We start from the raw sequence: 22,567 nt of genomic DNA, 5'->3' as shown, positions 1-22,567 counted from the left end.
GGCACTGGAAGTAGTAGAGACATTTACTGGAGCTAACATGCATTGTGAATATTTAAAGAATGTTATTTGATGGGGTGGGAGAGTGGAAGTTTCCCATAAAAGTTTGAAGCAAGAAAGCAAAATCCTGGGAATAAAGGAGATGAAAGAAGGATTTGATTTCATAGACTACAAGACAGGAAATAGTAAACGTTAAAAGATAACTGTAAAAACTGTAACTAAAAAGAGGAGTTGTGGAGTAGGCAGAAACAGTGTTTTGTAAAGCTGGCAAATAAAGGTCTCTTAAAATGGGTTTAAAAGGTTGAAATTAGATCTACAAGCATGGAGAAAAGACAGAGTGAACAAAAACTAGCAACATAACCAGGCAAGTGTTTAAAATGATGCTTACAGATTTGCTATAGAGGCCAAAAAAGGAGTCTAGTAAAACCTTTGTGAGAATTATATGTGATTTCCTTATGTGCAGTTTGTCTTGATATTTTAAAATGTATCTTCAATTACCGAACAGTAAGACAGATGAACTGTAAATAGAATGCCTGGTGACAGCTGACCCCTGATCACTACGGATCTTTCATAATTTGATGGATAACCTATCATCTGTATTCTGTACAGCATTCAAGATACGTGCAACAAGGAAAACTAAAGAATAAAATGTGGGAAGGAAAGGGAGTGCCATCCCTTTGCTTTACTTGCTTCCTTATGATACCTAGATATTCCAGAGGTGGGCCCATTAGAAAGAGAAAGCAGTCACTGTTTTGTTCTTATGTATAATTTAATTTAATAAAATAAAATGTTTCTGTACCTTCTTAAAGCTGAAATTTAAAAGTAGTTTTCATTGGCAATGTCTGTTTCCTCAATGGTACCACAGCAGATATCAACACTGCAAAGGCAAAATTCTCTTCACTCATCTGCATTTCAGGTCTCAGTTGTATACTCTGCCCTATTTCTGTGTGCAGAACTCCCATTGAGGTCAATGAGAGCTCTGAATATGGAATGAGTATAGACTATGCAACAGAGAGCTGCACTGTGAATCAGTGAGTGATTCTCACTGGCCTGTGTATAGGGAATGGTATTATTGCTACCCAGCCCTGTGATATGCAATTTGAACAGCTCAGTTATGTTTTTTGACATAATTGCCAGAATCTTGTCTGTGGAAAGCTTCTCCTGAGAGAATGTTCCACAGCTTAATATATTTTACTGCGAGAATATTTTTCCTGAGTTTTCATTTTTTTTTAAATTTCATACCCTTATCCTCTGTCACTGACCAAATAATTTTCTCTCTTTGGTGTTTAAGCTCCTCGGGTATTTATGTGTGCTTGTAGGCACCCCACCATATGCACTGAAAAATAACATTAAAATACAGGTGAACGGCCCTTTCTGACAACGACTTGAGACTATTCCCAGAAACTTTTTAGAATCTGGAGTTACAATAATTATGCCTCAAAGCTTTCTGAACCTCTGTATGCAGACATGGAAGTAGATGCTTTGTGTGACTACAATGAGCAAGATTTGACCCTTAAAGCATAATTGACGATGAGCAATCCTCTATTAACAGGGAGATGGACCAGGTAACCTAGTAGGTCTTTTCCATCTCTAGTGAATCCACGATTGTAGTCACAGCGTATGCCAATATCCCTCCCCCTTTTTTTTTATATCAACAGTGTTAATATATCATATCAGTGATAGGCCAGTAAATTATTTCCATTGACCTATAACTCCTGGTAATTCTTTTTTGTGCTGATTGATGCTAAATTAAGTTGGAATTACATGTTATGTCCATCTGACTACTAAATGAGGTCGTCATAATTGATGTTGTCACACTGAATATCAAAAGTAGTAATGAGGGTTTGTGTCTCCACTCCCAAGTGTTGCTGAAATGCCTTGCTGGATTTTGCATTATTTCACTAAATTGAGAGATTAGTTAAAAACCGTCATTCACCCGGTGCTTATTTCAGTCTCTACTGCCTTCATTTATTAAGCTTGCCTTAATGGATTTTGTGTCAAGTTGTTGTACACTGGCTGTAAAAGTTAATTATAATAACAAAGCCATTTTACATAGTCTGACAAAATGACCTAAACTTTGTGGCTGCATCAGAAGGACTTGGCAAAGGAATTAAATTATTGTGCAAGGATTAGAAAGGTTAAGGAATCTCTACAGGACTGTTTGTCTGCTGGATTACTACTTTGGAATAGGACTGGTTTGGTGATCATCATCTGATGAGTATTCCCTAAGAAATGAATTGAGGGGCTCAATCCAGTTCTTTTTGTACATATATGTAGCACCTTCTAACCAGTTCACTGACATTGATGGATTAAGCCTGACAGCACCCCTATGAGGTACAATAGATAAATATTATTCTTCCTATTTTGCAAATGGATGAACTGAGACCTCAGAGGTAAGGGCCATATTCTCCGCTATGCAGGAAAAATACACACAGGCGACAGGAAACAACATGAGTGGAAAATTTGTCTGGCCAGTGAGGTGTTTGTGTTCCCTGTAAAATTGGCTAGGGGATCCTAAATGCCTAGATCTCAGGAGATGCAGGGAGGAGGGCTGAGATCACCATCCAGAACCCTCTGCACTGCTGCTCAGCTCACAGCTTCATAGAATCAGAGAAATGTAGGACTGGCAGGAACCTCGGTAGGTCATCTAATCCAGTCCCCTAAGTGTTATTAGACCATCCTTGATAGGTGTTTGTGTAACCTGTTCTTAAAAACCTCCAATGGTGGAGATCCCACTGCCTCCCTTGGCAGCACGTATCCTTCATTAACCATGCTGTTAATGCCTGATCCATGTAATTTCCCTCTCCAAATCCCCACCATATGTGGGCTACAAACTATAAGATAATATAGATTTTTTTTGGAGGACATCAGTCTTCTGGCTGCTAGACTTTCAGGAATAACCTGATCATCTTAAAATTAACACAGTGGTGATAGAAATATAACACCTCCAGATATAGGCAGCCACAGAAAAGAGGTGCTAATGACATCCCATAAATTTTGGTGGTTGTTCTTTAAAGAGATAATAATCACCTCTTTCAGATTAAATAGGATGGGTAGATCAGAAGGTCTGTTTTGTGGGAAATCTAATTTACTTTGTGAATTATGCTATAATTTGACTGAACCTTTGTGTTCACTTTTCTTCACCGTATAATTAGTCATTATAGAGAATCAAAATTATTGTTGTCTCTTTAAGAACAAAGGCCTCAGAAACTGATAATTATTTCACAGATCAACATTTTTTTTCTTTCTCCTTCCCATGCAGCCTACAATATTGCTTGTTAGAAATGTTCAGACTAAGAACTAAAGTATGGGGGAGGGGAAGATCGGCTCCACCCTAGTGGCAGTGCCTGGAGATTGTGGGTACGTCTTTATTGCAATCACAGAATCAGCAGGTCTCGCATCCTCTCTGTTGCTCATGCACTAGAGGACAACACCACACACTGAGGGGAGCTTGTTACAAATTTTAAAGGGGTAACAAGAGCTATCTCTCATCATGCTCCCGCACAGCATCTGTAGAGGCACCCTGGGTCTGGTTCTCATTGGCATTAAAGCCCACTTTCACTGCTTTGGCAGTGAAAAGTGGCCTTGAAGAGAGCATACATTTAATTCACTGTCAGTTTAAAACTCCTTTACACTGGAGGAGTGGTGTAAAGGAACCTTAGGGTAAATGAAAGTCAGGCCCTAAGCCTAAGGGCATGTCTACATTGCAATCACAAGATGTGATTGCAGCTTGTGTAGACGTATTTGAGCTAGCTTTAATCTAGCTAATTCAAGTACAGTAACGCCTCGCTTAACGAACGTTGTAGTTATGTTCCTGAAAAATGCGACTTTAAGCAAAACGATGTTAAGTGAATACAATTTCCCCATAAAAATTAATGTAAATAGTGGGGGGTTAGGTTCCAGGGAATTTTTTTTCACCAGACAAAAAGACTATATTATATACACAGAGAGAGAGAGAGAGAGAGAGAGAGAGAGTATAAGTTTTAAACAAACAATTTAATACTGGTACACAGTGATAATGATTGTGAAGCTTGGTTGAGGTGGTGAAGTCAGAGGGTGGAATATTTCCCAGGGAATGCCTTACTGCTAAATGATGAACAAGGGTTAACACATCGTTATTAATGTAGCCTCACACTCTACAAGGCAGCATGAATGGAGGGAGGGGAGACAGCATGGCAGAGACACGCACCCTGTGTGTGAGAGAGAGAGACACACATTGCTCCTTTAAGTACACTGAGCACACTCTAAGTACACTGCCTTTTTAAGCTGATCAGCAAGCTGAGATAGCAGCTGCTGCCAGGAAGCTCCCTCCGTCCTGATCCCTGTCGTGTGTGTCCCCTGCTCTATGGAAGATGGGGTTAGCGGGGTGCAGGAGCAGGGGGAGTGGGAGACCCTGACATTAGCTCTCCTCTCCCCCTCCTCCCACACAGCAAGCAGGAGGCTCCCAGGAGCAACTCCAAGGCAGAGGGCAGGAGCAACACATGGCAGTGGTGGGAGGGACAGCTGACCTGCCAGCAGTTGATAGCTGCTTGGCAGCTGCTGCACAGCGAACTTTGGGGAGCAGGGAGCTGATAGGGGGGCTGCTGGGCCACCCTGGTTCCAAGCCCCCACTAGCTAACTCCAACGGGCTGCTCTTCCTGCAAGCAGTGGACAAAGCAGGCGGCTGCCAAACGACGACGTTATAAGGGAGCATTGCACAACTTTAAACGAGCATGTTCTCTAATTGATTTGCAATGTAACAACGAAACAACATTAACCGGGATGACTTTAAGTGAGGAGTTACTGTACCAGAACAGTGAGGCTGCAGCAGTGTGCACTTCAGAGTGGGATGCAAGCCTGCCTGAAACCCTGGTAGTTACTTGTGTAGTAAATGCACATTGCCACAGCTTCTCTGCTGCAGAACCTGAGCTAGGTTAGAGCTAGCTTAGGTATGTCTACACAAGATGCAATCCCCTCCTCCACCCATGATTGCAATGCAGACATGCCCTGAGGCTTAGGGCCTGACTCTCATTTATCCTAAGGTCCCTTTGCACCATTTAGCACTTGTTGTGGGCCAAATCACAACCAAGCCTAAATCTCTCTTCGTTCCCTATAACTATACCTGCAGTTGTTGATTTTTTTTCTTTTCTTCTTTTTTTGATTTTCTGATTTCCTATGGTGAATGCTATTCTTGGAATACAAATGGTGCTGTTCAACTAATCTGAACTGATGTTGAGCCATTTCTTTGCCAATATGTGATAACCCCGTTGAGGGTTTGGTTTCAGTCTGCGTGAGTTTCAAACCAATAGATTCTGTCCACAGGTCTGGAGCCCACAACATCCCTTCTGATTCATTTGGAGTTTGTATAAATGGAGAGAGAGAAAAAATGTTTTTTTTCCTTCTTATCCAGAGAGCAGTTATAATCAGAAGGCAAACTAGATTCCACAGAAGTAAAGATGTAAAGATATAACCCACAACCATCAGCTTAGACCCTGAGGTACAGAGATGTTTTTATTTCAGGAGAAGTCTAAGTGTCAGGATAGTTATGAGAATCATGCATTTGTTTTTTTGTCCATGCTCAACCGGCAGATCTAAAGAGCTTGAATAAAGAAGACAGCTTTGTTTTAAGGTTTCTTACAATAAGAATTACTCTTAGATGATGATGATAACCAAAATATTACAAATCCTTGCCCAGTATGATTGGATTCCTGTTGCCAATTGCGTGACAGTAGTATTGAGGTCTGGACAAAGCTGGATGTGGAGGAGCATTGTGAGTTCATTAGCATCCTCTGCTAGGTGTTTCCTTCTTCCTGTGCTATCTTCTTGTATTGGAATGTTGAAAAAGGTGCTAGCTTAATATCATGTGGAGCATCTTTCATCCTTAAATGTTCCAAAGCACTTTGCTTCACTCACTGGCAAAATGCAGGCACCTGTTCAGTGAAACAGTGTGGGTATTTAACAGCACAGAGCAACATTACACAAGTTTTTAGTCCAAAAAGTGAAAAATATTGTATGCAATTGAAATTGCAGGAGGATTTTAGATAAACTAAATACACATGATCCAGTATTATAATTTCACTATGACACTAAGGCCAGTATCACTAGACTTTGAAAAAAATATGATGAGATCTCTAATTTCTTATCAGACCCTAGTTTAATTTCACATCCAACAAACACTACCTATAAAACCATAGAAGTACTGAGCATTCTGGAGTACTGATTTAGTAATAATTCAGAGACAAAAGTGCCAACTACCAAATCATAAGTACCATTTTCTTGAGAATTCTTGATTTTTCCCAGGAGCAGGATTCCCATTAAAGTATGAATGACCAAACCCAGTTCTGCTTATCTTGCAAGAACAGCTAATATCACAACCAGATATGGTATGAATACAGAAATAGTATGGATGGCTCACAGCTGCTTTTACTTCTGCTCTAAGCTTCCCAAGGTCCTCTACGGGTCTTGAGAAACAAAGAATAGCCAGAACACACGTCAGCCACACTCTTTCTTTGTCTCTGGGCCTGCCCTGACACAGCCCCTGTGCTAAGGGCTGGGAACAGGACTGGTATAACACCCTTACGCCATCTTTTAACAGCCAAGGAGTTCCCTTGTATAGGGGATATTCTAAGGAAGCCATTTTCACCATCTTTGAGGAATCTTTATGCCAGCAGAGAGCTGTAAAAGGTGTGATGTCATGCTCAGGACACCCAGAAATGTGAGCCACTGTGTTACCCTGTGCCTTAGCAAGAGCAAGGGCTTTGCTGCTCCTAAACTGTATCAGTTCCCTGACACACCAACTTGTCTGCCCGGCCAGCAAGCTCTTCGGGACTCTGCCAATCTAAACCTTTCCTTGCAGGAAACAACCAGTGAACCCCAGTTCCTGAGTTCCCCACAGACGTCTCCCTGCATTGTCCAGTCCCTCTCATGGGATGCTCAGAGAAATTATTAAGTTCACTGCCTCCAAAGAGACAGAGCACAGATTAGCCTCTAAGGTTAGCTGGAGACTCACACTTCATACCCAGCACTCAGATGGTTTTGTAATAAAACCAGAATAGGTTTATTAACAAGAAATAGTATCAGAGGGGTAGCCGTGTTAGTCTGGATCTGTAAAAGCAGCAAAGAGTTCTGTGGCACCTTATAGACTAAGAGACGTATTGGAGCATGAGCTTTCGTGGGTGAATACCCACTTCGTCGGATGCATGTCATCTGACGAAGTGGATATTCACCCACGAAAGCTCATGCTTCAATACGGCTGTTAGTCTATAAGGTGCCACAGGACTCTTTGCTGCTTTAACAAGAAATAAGTGATACTAAGTAAAGGAAAAAGAGACAGGTATGGTTACAAACAGTAAAATAAAACATGCCTTCTAGTGACTAAAACTTAATTTTAGCTAGTTATGGTCTTTGCCTAAGCAGTTTTCTTACTTACTGCTAGTTCACATCATCCCTAGCCTGCCAGATTGGGGATCCAACTTTCACAGGCTCAGAGAGTGGTTTACCCTGTGTCCCGTCAGTGATGGATAACTAAAAGGCCTTTTTGCTCCCGTTGTATTACTCAAAGTCCATTGTCTGTGCCTCAAGAGCCAGGGAGGCTCCTTGGGGTGCAGATTCTGTCCCCTGGTGTGATTGTTAAACAGTTTTCTCTCCTGCTTGTTTAGCTTCGGGGCTCTGTTTACCATATATGTAAATGTACTTTCATTGTCCACTGTCAGGAATTCTGCAAGCTGGTCAGACAAGTAAATACATATTCCTTTTTCTAGGGCAGGCTAGATTTATGCATTGTCTCCCAAGCACATGTGAAGAACATAGTTTCAGCACACATCTATACTTTGTACACAACTGGTCCTTACATCACACAATAATTTTTGGGACCAGTGTGTCCCCAGTTTACATAGGATACCTCAGAGGACCCCTCTGAGATACATATTATGACAACAATGCACTGGGGCAATGGTTGTGTCAGGCCTGAGTTACAGGATGGAGGACCCTCTTCCATTTAGCACTGAGGGGCTCCCAGGATCACAAAGGGGCTTACCTGTAAGTGAGAATCAGGCCCAAAGTTTGACTGACTCAGTGGCAAAAGAAGGTGTTTGACAGGTGAGGAATTAAATGAGGGAGATTTAGAAGCACACCATTAAAAGATTATGAGGTTTGTAAAATATGGTAAAGTGTGTAAGAGCATAAGAAAAGTTAGCTCTCTTGTCATCACATATTAAAAGCTTTGTTCCCTGGTGACCTTACGGAAAGCAGTGAGGACTTGGAGCTTTGCTGTGCACATTTGTGATTGGGGCTATAAGTCTTCCTTTGAGAAGGCAATGGAGCTAGCTATGATTTCCAAGTTCAGATTTTCTGAGGACAGTTCCTGCTGTTTTGTACATGCTGGGTCTCTGTTGACAAGCACTGTGTGTTTATGAAGTCTGAAAAGCTGTCTATTTTTGTTATTGTTAAATTTTTAATTTAAGATTCCCTCGTCTCGTTACCTCTTCGCAGGGTTCTAGTCACCCTTCAGTAATTTTCATTAAATTACAGCGACTGCAACTTTACTGAGCATAACATTTCCCTACAGTTTCCTCAAATTTTCTAGTTGTGAGCTGGGGAAATTTGTCATTCTGACCACAAATCTCCTGTAATGGGAGCATCTGATTCAACCTCCTTACAGAATGCCTCCTCTGAGAACTGCCCTTTTTCTTCTTTGAAATGACGAATCTCTATCATTGGAGATTTTTAAGAGAAGTTAGACAAACGCCTGTCAGGGATGGTCTAGTCCTGCAGTGAGTGCAGGGAACTGAACTAGATGACCTCTCGAGGTCCCTTCCAGTCCTCCGATTCTATGATTCTATGAAGGAATGACTCTAACGTCTGTTTGCTCAGCTTAGTTAGTGCATCTTGACATCTAAAGGCAATTTTGGTGCCGTTTCCTTTATGGATCACCATTAAAATGCTAATACGATTCATTCAGGAATCCAATCTCCTTTCTTTTATTGTTTTTGCTGTTGTTCTTTTGTTGTTATTGCTAAAGAATAATGCTTGTGAGGGAGCAAATAAAGATTGATTTTTCTTTAGCTTTATCTGAACCTGAAGTGCTGAGACAAGCAAAACATGTTTCCATTACTTAACTAAGCAAACAATGGTATATTAATCATAAAGGCAGCTGGACCAAGGTGTCTTTTTCATAAAGTGGTAGATTTCTCATGAAGGACAGTTTAATGGGCTGCTGCCAGTGAAATTGCTAAAGAACTGGTAATCCCAGAGGGCCATACAAAATTGGAGCTAGCAGAAGGTGTCAGTTAGGGTATGAGAAGTAGCCCAGTGTCAAGAGACTCGAGAAAAGGAGATTGAAAAAAGTTGAAATGCATTTCTTAATTATTTGCTTCTTGACACTGATTGTTTTAAATCAATGTTTCTATTTTTAACCTGCTTGGACTGGCTATGAGATCAGAGAAATGTTTCTGCCATTAATGTTTATCATGTTTACATTGTGGTTTCATTCCCCCTTTGATCATGCTTAAATATACTTCTGACATGTTCTTTTGATGTTTGTTGTCTTTTTAAAACACATTTTGACATTGATTGCTTGAGTTTTGAACATAAGGAATCCTTGTAAACTGTTTAAACCCAAAGTGTTTCTTAAATCCTTTTCACTAAAGGTGTTTTATGGGCCTGGAATGTGGAAAAGAATATGATCCACAGGGTGTTGTGACTGCTTATATTATTAGAAGAACCATGTGTTTCTTAATAGTTGTAGACACATTTTGGCATCACATAGACTCCAGTAATTTGTACATGGCGATCTGAGGTAGCCATATCCATCGATAATAGCTTGCAGAGTACTATCATGGGTTCTACTCCTTTTGTCTCCTGCTTCCACTTCCCATTCAACGGAAGTTCTTTTAGCTCATTCCAGCATAGCCTCTCTTCTATATGTCATCAACTTCCTTATGTGTCTGTGCTGAACATATGAAGTATGTCAGTGCTGCCTGAATTATCTTAAACTCTCCCTCTGGAACTCTTGATAATAAGATAAGTGACTGAACTAGCTAAAATTTTCAGGGTGATGCTATATCCCTAGTCTCAACAGCTGCAGAGATATGCCGGGGAACATACTTCCTTTTGCTGCACGAGTGCACTATTAGGAAAACAGGGTACATGAAGTGCCTGACTTTTAGGCATCATCTCCACTCCTTCCCCGAAAGAAGAGAAAGAAAGACAGAATTGCAACCCAGGGCTGCAGACAGTGCTAAGTTGGTGGACAGGTGACTATCTGGCTTGATCACCATGGCCCCGAAGGACTGGATTTAGGCAAACTCAGGCCCCCAAGAGTTCTTGGGCAATAGACTCCAGACATCAGGCAAGACATTCATCACAACCTAGGGCAAGACTATTGCAAAGTTGCTGAAACTCCTCAGATCAGGTAAAGTGTGCATGGCTGCTACTGGTATCACATAACCCCGTACAACATGCCACAAGTTGGGCGCTCAGCGACTAAACTGGGAATCACGCCACTGAGTGGTGGGAGGGGTATGCCAGATACCCATTGGAATGAAAAATAATATCCACAAAGGACTAATTCCAGGTGGCACTGCTGCCCTGCTCTTGATTGAGCAAAGACTAGGGAAGACAACCTTGAACTAAACTCACTGTGGAGAAAGTGTCAGGTGGTTGGCATTGCAATTCAGCTCTGCCTTCCAGCATCTCCTGCAACTGCGCTGGCTTCTAAACATCTTGATCTTCTGAGTCTTTGGGCCTGGATAATACCATGAAGAGGGGGGCTGTGATCCTAAGCTCAACCTCTGCCTCCTTATTTTTTTCTGCATAGGTGTATACACCAAAGATTTGGGTTTGATGGTCTCCCTCTTCAAACTTGCTTGTTGGAATATGAGGACAGCATGCACTGGTATGTCAAACAACCTTGAGGAGGTCAATTACTGTAGGAAGACTGCCATCATCGACAGAGAGCCGGAGAAGTTTGACGTTGACATAGCCTTTCTCTCTCTGAGACTGGACTAAATTACAGATTTAGTTCAGATGCAAAGTTGCTTCTTTTGGCATAGAGAAAGCAAACAAGACAGTTGTGAGGACAGGGTGGGTTTTGCAGTGAAAAATTCATTCACATCTCTAGTTGAATGTCCCATTGCAACATCAGAATGTATCATATTAGTAAGAATATCTACCACAGGTGGATTTACCAACATCATTAGCACATATGTGCCAAGACTTTTCTTCACCTCTGTAGAGAAGGACTTGTTCTTTCAGAAACTCCACTGTGTCATCAGCAAACTACCACCAGGCAAGAAACTGTATCTACTGAGAGACTTTAATGCTAAAGTCAGCTCACATCATGAGATGTGGCTGCTAATCACTGGTCACCATGGAGTGGGAAAAATTAACAACAATGGTCAAAGACTACTTGAGCTCTTCACCCACCAGCAACTGTGTATTACTAACACATGCATTACCAGAAAGTTTCCTGGAGACACCCCTGATCTGGATACTAGCACCAATTAGATTTAATTGTCACCTGTAGAAAACAACTAAAGCAGAGGTCAGCAACCTTTCAGAAGTGCTGTGCCGAGTCTTCATTTATTCACCCTAATTTAAGGTTTGCCGTGCCGGCAATACATTTTAACATTTTTAGAAGGTCTCTTTCTAGAAGTCTATAATTTATAACTAAAGTATTGCTGTATGTAAAGTAAATAAGGTTTTTAAAATGTTTAAGAAGTTTCATTACAAATTAAATTAAAATGCAGATTCCCCCCCAGATTGGTCCAGTGTGAGTGCCACTGAAAATCAGCTCGCATGTTGCCTACCCCTGACCTCTAAAGGTTGCTCTCCATACTTGCAATTTTCACAGTGGAGCCTGTGATATAGACTATGCACTTGTATGCTGTAAAATAAGGCTTTCGTTAAGGAAATTTCATCATACCAAACAGAACTGTTGCCCACACATTAACATCAATAATACAAAAGACCAAGGAAGGTGTTTCCAATTTAGTACTTATCTTAGGGAAGCGATTGTACCTACCCTGAATGCTGATGCAGCATAGAAGACATGCAGAATATCCATATAGCTGAAACATTTGCTTTTAGTGAACACACTATAACAACTGGTTTGCAGCATACCCTGAAGAAATAGTTCCATTTATTGAAACAAAATGCACCTCAGATTTCCATCACAGCATTCACCCCTCTCCTAAGACATATGCTAACCTCAAAGTGGCCAAGAGTGGCCAACTATACTGGCTTGATCTGTGCTAAAGATACAAATGTCCTTTGAGAATGGAGATCTAAGAGGTCTGATTAATGCAATTAAGAAAGCAATAGGTCCTTCATCTAAGAAGACTATCCCACTCATCTATCATAATGGAGACATCATCACTGACAGAAGCAAACACTGGTTGGAACACTATCACAAACTCTATTCATGTGAATCCACTGTTTCTGAAATAGTGCTAATTGTGACCTCAGGGCTCTAGACCATCAAAGAGCTTGGTATAGAACCATCTATAAAGACAAACCACTTTCTAGCACCAGGAAAGGCTGCAGAAAGAGATGGAATTCCAGCTGAAGTACTGAAAAAAGGAGGACATGTAGTGCTTAAATATCTGCACAATGTCTTGCTTGCCTGCTGGAGAGAAGGGGGGTACCACAAAACATGAAGGATGCCAACTTCATAATACTGTACAAAAACAAAGAAGATTGGAGTGATTTTAACTACAGAGGAATCCCTCTCATGAGTGTTACATGGGTCATTTTTTAAAAGACTGCAACTTCTTGCTGAATGTGCATATCCAGAGAGCCAGTGTGGCTTCTGTGCTAGTAGATATACCATCAACATGATTTTTGCACAAAAGCAACTGCAAGAAAAGTCTCAAGAATAAGGATAATCTCTATACATGGCCTTCATAGATCTTACAAAAGCTTTTGACCTGGTTAACAGAAAGGATCTTTTTCAATAGCTAGAGAGAACTGGTTGCCTTCCAATCCTCCTCAGTCTGATTCAATCCTTCCATAATGGCATGAAGGCTATAGTTCAATATGATGGTGATCAATCTGACAGCTTTGAAATTCACAGTGATGTTGGACAAGGATGTGTTTTGGCACCAACACTCTTCAGTTTATTTTTCTCTTTGCTGCATCATCATGTTTTCTCATCTAGCACCAAGGGTGGACATCTCCATACAATATCAGTTGGAAAACTCTTCAACCTTGCATGTCTTCAAGCAAAAAGCAAAGTCAAACATCTGCTTATATGAGAAGTGCTATTAGTTGATGACACAATGCTCATCACACGTAGTGTATACAGTTAGTTAGCATATAAACTGAGGAGGATCCTTAGTAAATAAAGTAGTGGTCTTAATAAGCCAGATCCTCAGTTGGTGAAAATCGGCATAGCACAGTCTGGCTCATTACCTCCCTAAGTATGTGGTGATGTGTTAAAATGACACTTTAATATATGATAGTAGAACAGCTTATAATTTGACATAGGGACAGGACTCTTTGAATAGTTAAATATAGTTCACACTGAATTATCCCAGCAGGATGTAAAATGTCGTAGGAAGAACAACAGCTTGGTAATTCTGTTTGATTTACCTCCTTTTCCCTGGTCAAAGAGGCCAACGGAAATACTTGAATGAAAAATTCAATATCGGGCCAGATCTTCCTCTGGTGTAAACTGGCACAGCCTCATTGAAGTCAGTAAAGCTATGCAGATTTACACTCACTGAGTATATGTCCTAATTTCTTTGCCCACTGTTTTATTTTATCAATCTCTCTTGAGGCTTTATATATCTATTGTATCACTGTCTAGATATAGACATATGTGTGGAAGGGGAATTTGTACTCTGAATAATGATGTCAATAGAGCTGGTCAGAAAATAGTATTTTTCGTTAAACTTTTCTTTTAAAATGAAAAACTCATTTTAAAAATCATTCCCACCTAAATGGATTTTGTTTTTCCATTAAAAAATGGTTTTCAAAACATTGTTCTGTTTTTGTTTTTAGTAGTTGAAAAACAATGGAAAATTTCAAACAAAATGGCCATTTTTCATCCAAAAATGTTTTATAGAATGATTTTTAACCTGTTCTTGAGTGTTCTGTCTATAGTTCCTCTTACTACAGAAGCTTAGGGCCTCCCAATCTTTAGTGTAATTATCTTCACAGCACCCTTATATTTTATACGCAGGGGACTAAGACACAGAGAGGTTAAATGACTTGATTAAGGTCACAGAGGATGTATATGGCAGTTCAGGGATTTGAACACAGCTCTCCCAATTCTCAGCCAAACACCCTAGCTACTGGACAAACCATCTTCTTCCTCTATTTTAGATTTCCTGTGCAGTTTTCATTTCTGCTGTATAGAAAGTCAAAATAAACAAGGAAATAAGAAGTAGGCAAGATTGAACGTGAAAGCAACTCTGGACAATCCATGCATGGAATTAGGAAGCTATGCTGTAATGTTACACTATAGTTAAAAGAGCAATTTCATATGTATTATATTACTTCATATGCTTTCCTGAATCACTACAGAGTATGAATAGCAAGCACTGCTATATACTGGATAAATAAACTATAGATGTGTGCTGGTGTGCAGTGTTGGGAATGTGTGTGTGTGTTGTCCTAGTACTAGACTGAAAGAGCAGAAACAAGTTGTGATAGGGATTTCCTTTGGGTGGGAGCACCAGGAAGAAAAATTGAAAATTTGCTTATTTGATTAAAGGGTTAGTTCATGTGTGCGAGTCAGAATGGAAGAATCCTTTCATCTAAATTTTACTTGCTGTGTAGTAACATGTACATTGGCATTTTCTTCTCAGATCCTAGGTTTGTTAGTGCCCACCTAATACCAGAGAGTGATAACCCAGAAGATGACAAAATCTATTTCTTCTTCCGTGAAAATGCAATTGATGGAGAGCACTCTGGAAAAGCCACCCATGCCAGAATAGGGCAGATCTGTAAGGTAATATGGTGACTTAATTTTATGAGAATGAATGCCCTCAGATAAAGCTATAAAAGTGATATTAGCAACTACTCTTTCTTGGCTGTACATTAGTCTATGGTAACACCGGCAATGTAGTGATGCCGAGGTCTTCCAGAATGACCAATAGTCAAGAGAAAACATCAAAAAGGTACAATATTCTGTTCTGTTCTGATTGGAGTAGCACTCCAAATTTACAATGCATCATCCAAAAATGATCAGAATCTCCTGAATTTTAAAATGTGGCTGAGAGAAATAGAGTCTTGTGCAAGAAACATGGTACTTCCTGCTTCCAGGTGGACCAGATGTTCTGTAGACATTTTCTTTCTTTGGTTATTTTTGACATCTAATGTTCCCATTCCAGGTAGAACTTCTAAAGGCAAAGGCATATGAAAATGAAAATAATTGATTAGGCTAAGTTTTATAAATGAACAGTGTCTAGGGTCTCAACCGGGTTCATCCATCCCAACAAATATCCAAATATTTTCCCGAGGGACGTTGAGAAAATATCTATGAATTAAGTGATCACCATGAACGTTGATAGTTTTGGTAAATATAATGTTTAGAGTAGAATTTCACATTATTCCTGTAGGCAGGACTCCAAGTCACCATCTCTGAAAAACGAGATAGCAGCTTGGAAAATTATAGCCCCACCCTTATGGAGACGTTGATCTGCTCCCACTCTCAGCCCTGCTATTAAACATCTGATTCCACCCCCCACAACACCTTTTATACTTTGATCTTGTACAACTTGTGGGGCTACTTTGTTGATATTAAGTAAAGAATAATGAGCTGTTTAAATTTTATTGAGTCTTGGCAACATGTAAGCTTGCACAGAAGCAAAATACTCTGTCAATCTGCTCAATTGCTTGCATGCTTTCTTTCTTTCTTTCTTTCTTTCTTTCTTTCTTTCTTTCTTTCTTATTTAATCTATTTCAAGGTTTTCGAGGAATAAGTTCTTCTGAAAATGATATTAAATTCATAGTAATGACCATGACAAATTTAAATTGATTCAGTATTGGTATATTTGTAAAATGAGGGGGATTTTATAATTTCCTAAACAATAAAAAGGACAATATGTAAAACTGTAGATTATGATGTTACATTTAATACACTGTTCTGTCAATTTTTTCATATCAATTCCCATTTCAAACAGGAATATGATCATATATTAACATACACTATTTCTCCTGTTAGAATGACTTTGGGGGACACAGAAGCCTTGTTAATAAATGGACAACTTTCCTTAAAGCACGCCTGATTTGTTCTGTGCCAGGGCCCAATGGCATTGATACTCATTTTGATGAACTACGTAAGTAGCCACACTGAATTTGAATGGAGAATCATGTTCTGGTATTTTCATTACTGAAATGACCATGTGTTTTCTTTTTTTCCTTTTTTGTTGTTTTTGTTACAGAGGATGTGTTTCTAATGAACTCAAAAGACCCCAAAAATCCAATAGTCTATGGAGTGTTTACAACTTCCAGGTACAGAATATATCATTTTACTTGTATGGAAACTTGTGTAGCTGGTTGCTTTAAAGAGTTCTCTTTGTTAAAATGTTCTTAAAAAACACAGCGTTTTCTTAACCTTTGAACTGCACGAAGGCAGTGGAAGTGAGAAGTAATGAATTACATTTCTTTTCTTATGAGCAATGTACATCATTGCCCTGACGCAAGTTTGAAAGAATGTGTCAGTTTCTCAGCCTCTTCCTGCTGAAAAATTGGCTTTAAAGATGGAGGGTGAAATGTCAAATCCCTTGCCAGATAAAGCTGGTAAAGTAATGCAGGAAAAATTTAAAAAAAAAATTTAGAATTTTGGAAAACTTCTGGACAATCAATAAGCTTTTTAAGAAAAAACAGCAAACATTTTTTCCACCACTCTTCAACTGAGTCCAGTACATCCTTGGTGTAAATCCATTGGCTTCATAGGCTCGTAGATTCTAAAGCTAGAATGGATCACTGTGGTCATCTAGTCTGATCTCATGCATAACTCACTCCGTAGAACTTCCCTCAAATGGGCTTACACCAAGGATGGAATTGTCCCTAGGCTTTTGTCTCATGAAGGACTGAATTTGCCTCTGAGGGAAAAGCCACCTATGACCATGGAGGGAGGCATATGTTTTTAAATTTAAGTTTCTAGGCATCACATAATCCACAAGAATGAGGCTCATGTGGCATCTACTATCCTTGTAGAAACCCCAAGGAAATGCACAGCGGTGCAGTTTCAGTGTGTGTTGTCAAAAGGGGGAAGGGAGGGAGAGAGAGAAAGGGCAAAACTAAAACAAATATGCTGACTATCAGCAAGGGTATATAAAGTGATTAGTTAGCTACATGATGAGTAATGGGTTACAGACCCTTTTGCATGAAGGTCACCATTATGAAAAACATGTGAGACCTCTTTATTTCATATTTATACCAATAAATTGCATTTGCCGAATGACAGCTATTACAAATAGATTTCCACCCCTGCCTTATTTATGAAGCAGTTCAGTTTCAAAATCAGGGATGGAAAACTGAAAATCACTTATTATCTATTAAGAGCCAGATTCAACCATCCTAAGTATTACTCATCTAGAGTAGTACCTACTCTAAGAAAAGTCCCACTGAAATCGGATCTGGATGTATATAAACAATATGTTTTAAGTAGTAGCCAGCAGCCATTCTGTTTAGAAAAACATCTGAGAGATTTGTGTCAGTTAAACTGAACTTTCTAAGGACCGCGTTTGGGTTTGCTGAGACAGCAGTTTAGAATTTGGAAAATCAATGCATGTAATTAATTAAAGAGCCTTTAATCCCACCATTCTCCTGTGATTAAATTGACAAATAATTTAAAGAAACTGACTTATTTTTCTTCCCTCTGCCTCATTTTTAGCAACATCTTCAAGGGGTCAGCAGTGTGTATGTACAGCATGACAGATGTAAGGAGGGTGTTCCTTGGTCCATATGCTCACAGAGATGGTCCCAACTATCAATGGGTGCCTTACCAAGGACGTGTACCATATCCACGGCCAGGAACTGTAAGTGCACTGGGAAATCTGATACTGATTTCACTCATTACATTGTACTTGAACTTATAACACAAAAGAAGCTGAATGAGTGGGAAAGACAGGCTAATGTAAGAGCAAACTAGCTGTTGCTGCAAATTCAGAATTCGCTGCCTTGATTTGCAATGTGCAGCTGGCTTGTCAATGAGCCTAATCCTGTAAACCTCAGTCAGGCAAAAAACATGTTGACTTCAGGAGAAGTTTGACTGGAGCAGGGATGCAGGATTTTGCTGAGTATTTGTAAAGTAGTTAAGGAATAATGCAGTTTTCCTTTAATAATTTGCATCACTTTAGAGCTTTAAGGAAACAATTTCCACAATGGACGGGGAAGCCAGTGGAATAATTTCCAATTCCAAAAGGCATTTTTTAACTGTTATTCTACTTTCTTGTCTCTTGCTAATGCCTCAGTCACTGTGGTGTCTATGAAACTACTATTTATGACTTCCCATCCACCTCAGTTATTGTCAGAGCCCAGAAATGATGCTGAGCTTTGCCTATACATCTGCCTTTTCTCCAGTAGAATGTGTTAGAGGAAAAGGTTTGGGCTGTACATATCAGGGTAGATCTTCAGCTGGTATAAATCGGTTTAGTTCCATTGAGACTCCTGTGTACACTAGGCTGAGGATCTAGCCTATTCAGATATATCTATGCCTCGAATAAACTATAAAGATCCAAGTAAATACAGTGCAGTAAAAAGACAAGAATAGCACATGAGCATTATTCATATGTGGGCATTTCTATGATTCTATGATTATATATATTGTCCTTTAATGGTTAGCAACCTTTAAACTATCCTTTCTATCTTGTTCTCAAAACTGGCTTCCATGATAAATGTGTGAAACAATGGTTAAATGATATAGATGTCTGGCCTAACAAAAACTGCTTCTTATGTTAAAGAAAAGAATGATTTCTCAGCAAAGGGATTGTATAATTCTCCGCATTCAGTGGATGTGATTGCTAAGGAATAATTAGATTTCTTCACAGAAAAGTCTCAAGCGCTGCAGTGTTTAGGGGAATATTGTTCCTAAGATGGTGATGAAAGCAATTAAAAAAATATCAGGATGGAATCTTAGATTATTTTAACAGAATGCATAGTTTTACTCTAGAGTTGGGTGGAAAACAGTTTTCACATGTTATGAAATTTTTCAAGATTTTGAAAAATTTTCCTATTATGAGTTGGGATGAAAAGTCAAAAGATCAAAAAAAAAAATCATAAACCAAAAGTCCAGAAAAAAGAATTGTTCTATTCTACTCCCTTTTGGGAAGTTTGAATCAACAGATGATGCCCAGCTGTATCAGTATGAGATAGGTTGCAAAATGTCATTTTCCCTATATGCCTGCTTGATAAGCTGGGAGAGAAAAGGGTTAGTCTTGTATTTCACCGGGTAACCCTGATAGTTCCTAGGTGAAAATCCTCGTCCTCATATAGAATCAAATGAATTTGTTGTCTAACTCCACTCATGACAACTCCATCTCAGCCCTGTAGGCTTTTTAATATGTTGTTCTGAATTTAATATATTTCTTTTGAACTCCTATTTGGTCTTGGGATTGATTAGCTTATTTTTTACAGGAATGAATATAGCAATATTAAAAATCAGAAACCATTGGATGTTTTCATGATGAAAATAAATTGTGCTGAAAAATGACACTTTTTCATAATAGTCCTGTTGTAATAGTGGTGAGTAGGGGACCTGCACAACACCCCTGCAATCCTAGTGAAGCTGTCAAAATGTTTTTCTATTTTAGGTAGTCATGTAGCCCCAAATACATTGTGTCTGAGTGCCTTGCAATCTTTAATGTATCAACCCTCACAATACCCTGTGAGACAGAAAAGTGCTATTATCCCTGTTTTACAGATGGGGAACTAAAGTAAAGGGAAGCTAAGCGGCTTGCCAAAGGTTACAAAGGAAGTCTTCAGTAAAGCAGTGACTTGAACTGAGATCTCCCAGTGCCTAGGCCAGTGCTCTAACCACAGGAACACCCCATAGGAAAATGGAGCTTAAATGTTACATAGGTCTTGTGCTGTCCTTCTGCTCAGGGGTGAATTTCAACCTTTGAGCTAGAATTTCACTAAAGCATGACTAAATACAGATTCCCCAACAAAATCAAAGATTTTGTTCTCAATATTTTCCATATAAACAGTTTTAAAATTTACCCATATGAAAACATTACAGAGCATACTTTTAGTTCTTTACACTGAAAAGTAAAGATTCCTTCTAATTGATTCATATTTTACCCTTAAATAATCGAACTACAAAATCCCAGTGTTCTTTCTGCCTTTGGTTTGCATTCAGCAAGACTCTGAACATTTTCAACTCCCAGTGAAGTCAAAGGGAATTGAGATGTTCAGTACATCTAGACTGGGCTCTCTAGGTAGATAGCTCCAGGATGAGACCTAGAATATTTTCTTCACTGATGAAGAATCTCTTGACTAGGTGTAGTGAAGTATGCACCCCCCCCCCACCAACCGGCAAATCACAAAGACATGCACTAGGGTGACCAGACAGCAAGTGTGAAAAATTGAGACAGGAGGTGGGATGTAATATATGCCTATATAAATAATTTCCCTGCAGAAAGGGACCTAGGGGTTACAATGGACGAAAAGCTGAATATGAGTCAACAGTGTGCCCTTGTTGCCAAGAAGGCTAATGGCATTTTGGGTTGTATAAGTAGGGGCATTTCCAGCAGATCGAGGGATGTGATCATTCCCCTCTATTCAGCACTGGTGAGGCCTCATTTGGAGTACTGTGTCCAGTTTTGGGCCCCACACTACAAGAAGGATGTGGATAAATTGGAGAGAGTCCAGTGGAGGGCAACAAAAATGATTAGGGGGCTGGAGCACATGACTTACGAGGAGAGGCTGAGGGAACTGAGATTGTTTAGCCTGCAGAAGAGAAGAATGAGGGGGGATTTGATAGCTGCTTTCAACTACCTGAAAGGGGGTTCCAAAGAGGATGGATCTAGACTCTTCTCAGTGGTAGAAGATGACAGAACAAGGAGTAATGGTCTCAAGTTGCAGAGGGGGAGGTTTAGGTTGGACATTAGGAAAAACTTTTTCACTAGTAGAGTGGTGAAGCACTGGAATGGGTTACCTAGGGAGGTGGTGGAAACTCCTTCCTTAGAGGTTTTTAAGGTCAGGCTTGACAAAGCCCTGGCTGGGATGATTTAGTTGGGTTTGATCCTGCTTTGAGCAGGGGGTTGGACTAGATGACCTCCTGAGGTCCCTTCCAACCCTGAGATTCTATGATTCTATGATAAGACAAAGCCCTGAATATCTGGACTGTCCCTATAAAATCGGGACATCTAGTCACTCTAAAATGCACTAAACTTTAAGCATCCGAGTAATCCCATTGTGGACTACTCAGATGCCTGCTTAAATGTTTTGTTGGGCTGGATTGTTGGATCAGGACCTCCCAAGTCAGAAAGAGTCTTGCCATTAACCTCTAAGGAGTATCAGGCCCTGTCTTTGTTACGTGTACTGACATTATGAAGTCGGAAGTCTCTGCAAAAAAATCCAACATAAATACACATATAAAAGTGACAAGACTTTTCCACTGGCTAGGACTGGCTCCAGACACCAGCTAAGGAAGCAGGTGCTTGGGGTGGCCAATACAAAGGGGCGGTATTCCGTCCTCTATTGATTGAGCTGCCGCCGAAGCACCGCTGATCGCCTTTTTGTGTGTGTTTTGTTTCGCTGTTTGGGGTGGCAGAAAACCTTGAGCTGGCCCTGCCACTGGCTACAATATTTTTGAGTAATTTCAAATTAGAATGTATTTCTCTAAATCCATACCCTTAAAAAAACTATTTAAAAAAATATCAATAGGCTTGGGCCAAATAATTAATTCAACAAGTTTCACTTCCTTTTCTGAATGTGAATTATTTGCATTTTTTGTGACTCAGATTTATTCACTCAGTAATTTCTGTAAATAATTGCTGGTCTGTAACCTATTAGGGGAGACTTCATTGTAAGAATTCAATATTTGAAATTCAGGCTGCACTGAGTGTACACAGAGATTGCATGGTATCCAGTGTTCTCTATCCTGTATTGTAACTCTTAGGGCTAGGTTTTGATTTTAGACAGAGCTCTGAACATGAGGTGGGGCAGAAGCAGCCCCACGTCAGGCGTAGCTTGAGGGATGCAGGGTAAAGCAGACATATCTCTGGAAAGCATAATTCCACCATCTCTTCCCCCTTGCTCATGAGGGTTAGAGATTTACTGAGGGTATAGAGCAGCAACAAATTGGTATACTTTCATGCTGTGCTGGCTCAGCTGCACTGGCCAGTGAGCAGGGAATATGGATTCATGGCTCCATCCATTTCCTACCCACTTACACTGGGGAAGGAATGAGAAGGAATGTATCCCCATGTATTCTTGCATGCCCAAGCACTAGGTCCAGGTAACCCACATAGATGTGTAAAGGGATTCTTACTTCCTTTTACTGCTCTGTGCAAGTATGGAGTACAAGTCATAACCTAGCCCTTGGAATTAGGTTTCTCTAATAAATGCTCATGATTACAAATCTAAAATTGGCTTTCTGTAAATATTATGCCTAACATGTGTTGTCTTGATGAAC

At 39.9% G+C, this 22,567-nt stretch overlaps 1 protein-coding gene across 1 annotated transcript in view; it reads left to right on the top strand.

Moving 5' to 3' along the window:
* SEMA3A (semaphorin 3A) overlaps nucleotides 1–22,567 on the top strand; it is a 304,533-nt gene that overhangs the window by 245,817 nt on the left and 36,149 nt on the right. The window contains exons 9-12 of the mRNA XM_045001962.1: nucleotides 14,787–14,929; nucleotides 16,145–16,259; nucleotides 16,365–16,434; nucleotides 17,822–17,966. Of these exons, the coding sequence (XP_044857897.1) occupies nucleotides 14,787–14,929; nucleotides 16,145–16,259; nucleotides 16,365–16,434; nucleotides 17,822–17,966 (473 nt within the window). The remainder of the gene's footprint in view (nucleotides 1–14,786; nucleotides 14,930–16,144; nucleotides 16,260–16,364; nucleotides 16,435–17,821; nucleotides 17,967–22,567) is intronic.

The sequence above is a fragment of the Mauremys mutica genome, chromosome 1 (genome assembly GCF_020497125.1).
Source record: "Mauremys mutica isolate MM-2020 ecotype Southern chromosome 1, ASM2049712v1, whole genome shotgun sequence".
In the NCBI taxonomy this organism is placed as follows: domain Eukaryota; kingdom Metazoa; phylum Chordata; order Testudines; family Geoemydidae; genus Mauremys; species Mauremys mutica.
Note: the sequence above shows the minus strand (reverse complement) of the source record. Positions and strands in the feature narration are given on the sequence as shown.